Consider the following 5,190-nt stretch of genomic DNA (forward strand, 5'->3'; position numbering starts at 1 on the left):
TTTTGGCAACTTAAAGACAATATTGATTACCTCCTTATGGGGGGAGATTTTTATTTTGAAGTATGTAATATTGCCTCAAGTATTTCCTTTTAGAGCTTCGTTTCTTGTAATAATCGTAGACCTAGCAATTGTAGTGACTATTATCTTATGTGCAGGTTTCACTTTTACCCGATGTGGTATTATCTTGAGTATCTATTAGCCAAACCTTGTGATCTATCAACCCTTATGTCAACTCATAGAGTTGAACTCTTCGCCAAGTAGTACTTTGAGCATCTTCCTACTGATTTAGGGATCATAGCGGTTTCCATCTTAATTTAGTATTTCTTTTTGCCTCATTAAAGACCTGTTTACCTATGTGTACTAGTTGTGCTGATATGCCCTATGTATGTATGCTCGTCGTGTGATGTTGTTTTTAAGAACTTTAACAAAAGATTCATTTAAAATATAGCAGCTTAGGCTTTATTTTGAAAATAACAATAATAGTACAGACGGTCTCACACAACTAGACTTCAGTAAGTCTGTTTTCATCGTAACCAACTCAATTATACTTCGAAGCCTCACGCCACACAACTAGAAAACAACAACGAAGAGGAGTAATAGCCACGTAACGTAGGAATCAAACAACACTCGTCTCTCTTATTTTGAATTAACAAGTTGCTCGCTGAAGTCCCAAAGCTTCGTTGCTAATGCTGCATCCCTGGCCATGTCGCTCGGCTTCTCCTCGTTCGAGTCGGCGAAGTACTTCCCGCTCACGCCCTTCAGGCTTGGATGCACTGCCACATAACATGAGGTTGCTGCTCCCTGAAATTGTGAAGATGCAGAGTGTTGGTGCTCAACTGTACGTTGTGGGAACAAATTCTAGCAAGTATACAAGGTTATTCAGCAAGTTTGACAGACCTGAGGTATGTTCTTCCACAGGACGCAGGTGACAGTTTTCAACACCGCTGAAAGCAAAAGCAACAAATTTGAAATCTGAGTTCAAAGAGAATCACTATGGAGTAGATCAGCAATGAATTTGAAGGTTTAAGTAGCATACTCATGAAGATGGGAGAATGTTTCCCCAAGTTTGTCCTAACCAGACCAGGATGAACAGAATTTGCTGTGACATTTGCACCTTCTGCCTGTTAACCATGAATTTGTATTCTATGAGATAAATTTCTTCTTTCTTTTTCGAACAGCATCGTTCTAGACCATTAGAAAGTACCTTCAAGCGCCGCGCGAGCTCATTGGAGTGCAAGATGTTTGCCAATTTGGACTGCCCATACGCCGATTTATCATTGTATCTGGAAGTTAAATCAGATGGAAACCATCAATTGATTGAATGGAAGAGAACACTAAAATCTTGTAGTCATGGAAATCCATATGCCTGACTGATAGTTATCACTTACGCCTTCTTGTCATTGAGTTTATCGAACTTGATTCCTTCACTATAAGGTCCAATGTGAGCTATAGAGGATAGGTTCACGATGCGGCCTTCAATCCCCGTCTTCGCTGCTGTGGTTTTCATTTTCTCGAGGAGAAGATTGGTCAACAAAAAGTGACCTGAAATTAGAAGGTCCGTGTTAAACTCAAAATCCTGATGAATACTTGGGAGGAAGAAAAGCTGATCTGGGAAGTGTGAAGAACCATACCAAGATGATTAGTGGCAAACTGCATCTCCACACCATCCTCAGAGAGCTGGAACGGGCAGTACATGATTCCAGCGTTGTTACTGAAAACAAATTGAATATGTGAGATTTGGCACAAAAAGATTGACAGGACATGTAACACAGAGCAGGAGATCCATGCAGGCAGCTACTTACATCAAGACATTGAGAGGCAGATCCATTGCAAGGAATTTGTCGGCGAAGGCTCTGACAGATCTGAGTGAGCTAACATCAATCTGTATGATGTCAATTCTAGCAGATGGGATGCCCTGCAGAATGCTTTGTTTCACATTGTTGGCAGCTTCCAAGTTCCTTGCACCGATGATGACATGGGCTCCTCTGAGGGCCAACACCCTCGCAGTCTCGGCTCCAATACCACTGCTTCCACCTGAATTTCAAGAAGAATCTCATACATACGGTACCAAGGCAGTAAAAAAATTAGTTCGTTGACCTAAATTTCTACTGAAGTTTATGTTCAAGATGGTATTTTGTGCATGAGATCTTTTCTTTTCTTCCGGCAACAAGATCTGGTGTGAAACAAAAACCCAGATCTTTGCAGCAAACAAAAACTTTTCACAGTCTAAACTAGCTAGTAATGATTTCTCATGACCAACTCCTCCAGATCTGGAATGCGGAAGATTAAGAAAAGATAACCGAGGAGACGGAGGGCATACCGGTGATGATGACGGTGAGACGGGAGGCGTCGATGCTTTGCGTGACCTGCTCGGCGGTGGCGCCGGATCCGAATCCGCTGGGGCCTTTAATGCCGGTGGCTTCCCTGAAGTAACCCATGGTTTGGGGAGTAGCCTTGAACAAAGAAGAGAAAGAGCAAGAAGGCGATGAGGAAGAAGAGGATGAGATGTGAAGCAACAAGGAGATGATTATTTATCTCGCTTAATCACCTAAAAATTGACAAGTTGTTGGAAGAAACGCGGGAGTTGTTATAAAAAAAACAAAAAACAAAACAAGAACATTGTATTTGATCCTCGATCACTGTGTTATTATTATTCTAATCCTCATAGTTTACAATAATAATTTTTAGTTTTATGACTCCAAACCAAAAAATTAAGTAGTCTCTCCTTTGTAATACTAACGCAGAAGAGACTGTTTATCCACGGTCGACGCACTTGACTAAATTCGTTCACATACTCAAAGCTTTTGGCAATTTCCCAAACCGCGCACGTGTAGCTATGTGACTTATCCAAATTGCGTAGATAATTTTGAGATTGTCCAAATCACACGTATCCTATGATTTTATCCTTTTGCAAAATTTCTATCTGTCACATCATCATCTTGAACCACATTTGCAATCCAAATCATGTCTTCATTTTTTTCCCTGTAGAGTCATTTCCCACTTGCATAATAATCCTATTTTTTTCTATCGATTTCCCATCGAATGCCATCGGCTTCAGTTATTCATCCTGACATTATCAATCGACCAAAGTTCCTACATCGCTAACTTCTCTATCTCACACCACCTTCACCCAGCTTCTCAATTCCCCGACAAACCATTTTCACCTCGACTTCTTTATTCCCCTGGTAGCACCACCTTCATTTCGGCTTCTCTGTTTCCTAGCAATACCACCTTCGCTCTGACTTCTCTATTCATCGGCTTCACCACCTTCAGCGTATTCTTTGTTCCCCATCAGCACCACTTTCATTGGCTTCACTATTCACATGCTTCACTTCCTTCAGCAACTTTTCTCTTCTCCAGTAGCACCATCTTCACCGCTTCATCACCTTCAGCATCTCCATTGTTGATGATCGGCTTCATTTCCTTCAATGACTTTTCTCTTCTTTGACAGCAGAACCTTCACCTGTTTTTGTGTTCACTAGCAACACTGCCTTCACTTTCACCACATTCACTTTGGTACAATGTCGAAGCTTCAAGATTCTAATTTGCCATCATCTTGAAAGGTATTTTTTTTATTAGGGTATCTATTATTTATTTTTGCATTGTAATTGCCTCATTGTTATAACATTAGTGACTAATTTTAGTTGAACTTAAGTTTACGAAAGTTATTGGATTGAGTTTTATAAAGCTTGATTGTTGTTTTGATATGCTGCAGGAAATTATATTAAAAGTTTAGATCAACTTATGTAAGAAAGATGCAATTATTAAGTCTGGAGAAAAAATTATATTAGATGAGTAAGTTTAGACATTTTCAGAATTATTTTTTGAAACTACCATAAAGGAAAAGGAAAAAGGGTCATTCAAAAATACATATACATTTCCATGAAAAATACATCAATGTTATAATTCCTCAGCATGCTAGAAATTTCACGACTTAAGGGATTACTAGTTAATATATTTGATAATTAAGAATCGGAAGCAAAGAGTTTTAAATTCTTTCATGTGGTTGTCCCTTCACAATGAAAGATACAACTTAAGGGAATTCTAATGTTGCTTCTGGTAATTATTCAAAAGATTTTTTTGCAAGTAAAGAACTGAATCGATCTAGATGGGAAGACTTGCTCAAGACTTATTATCGCTATGTGGATTTGGATATGGATGTTTTGTTATTTTTATAAATTTTATATTTTGCATGTTTTTTCTTCTATTTTATTTGTTTCTAGTATATGTAAGTTACCTTTAGGGATTATAAATATTGTAGATGATTTTGATAATCTAAGAAATTATAATTGGGTAGAGGCATATATAATTATATGACTTCTCAACTTCTAATATTTTGAGTATATTTTTGCATCAAAGACTCCTAGCCCTATCCTCTCACAACCGTATATAAAGGGATTTGCTAGTTTACTTATTGTAAGTTTTGATTAGCTAGTTAATTTCTTTCATAAATATGTAATATTATCTAATTATTGAATTATGACATGGGCTTGGTTTCTTGAGCATATCCCTATTCAATTCCCAAGCAGTATTATAGCACCGAGAATAAATAAGTGGAGGTTTAATTATTCTCATATAGAAAGAGTAAGAGCTAAGTTAGAAGGAGTCTCACCTCCTTAGTAATCATTGTGTACTTTAACTAATATTAAATTCATGTTATATGGTTAAATATTTATAATTAATTATGTATCATTGATTTTGTAGATTATTGTTGATATTCTCCTTATCCCGAGGAATTCTATTTACTTGGGACTCCCCTCCCTATTGACTTTGAGTCTACATCACAACAAGGTGAGACATTGGCGGCACAATTTCATATGGGCTCACAAGAAGTAGCTGGATGTTTAAAATGCATTGAAAAGAAAAAATAAATCCAAATTCTTACCTTCCAAAATGAAAGTTTACTTAAATTAAATGAGGAATTTAGTTGCTAATTTGCAAAGGGAAGATTCTTCTTATCCAACTAGCCATCATGCAAAAAATCCTCTTTCTGAAGAAGTTTTAATTAATATGATAAGGAGAGGATACGACAGAAGTCACTATGATCACAGGACCACTCCTCTAGGATTGGTCACTGGTAGGATGAAGAATAAGAGAGAAATAAAAGAGGATAGGGGGGTAACTGTGGAGATAAATTCTATGGCAGTGAATTTTGATATGCAAGAAGAGGATACCACTATATTAATCGAC

General features: G+C 37.6%; 1 protein-coding gene across 1 annotated transcript; it reads right to left on the reverse strand.

The window, feature by feature from the left end:
- Window positions 1-441: 441 nt before the first annotated feature.
- Window positions 442-2,554, reverse strand: LOC141812152 (short-chain dehydrogenase TIC 32 B, chloroplastic-like). Its single transcript, XM_074700187.1, has 8 exons — window positions 2,321-2,554; window positions 1,803-2,034; window positions 1,632-1,711; window positions 1,389-1,542; window positions 1,205-1,283; window positions 1,037-1,121; window positions 898-944; window positions 442-801 (listed from the first exon to the last, which is right to left on the reverse strand). The coding sequence occupies exons 1-8, from the start codon at window positions 2,436-2,438 to the stop codon at window positions 637-639; spliced, it is 960 nt and encodes a 319-aa protein (XP_074556288.1). The 5' UTR covers window positions 2,439-2,554; the 3' UTR covers window positions 442-636.
- Between the last annotated feature and the right edge of the window lie 2,636 nt (window positions 2,555-5,190).

Source organism: Curcuma longa, chromosome 18, assembly GCF_044706935.1.
Source record: "Curcuma longa cultivar G26 ecotype Majalengka, Jawa Barat chromosome 18, ITB_CL_G26_1.1, whole genome shotgun sequence".
Classification (NCBI taxonomy): Eukaryota; Viridiplantae; Streptophyta; class Magnoliopsida; order Zingiberales; family Zingiberaceae; genus Curcuma; species Curcuma longa.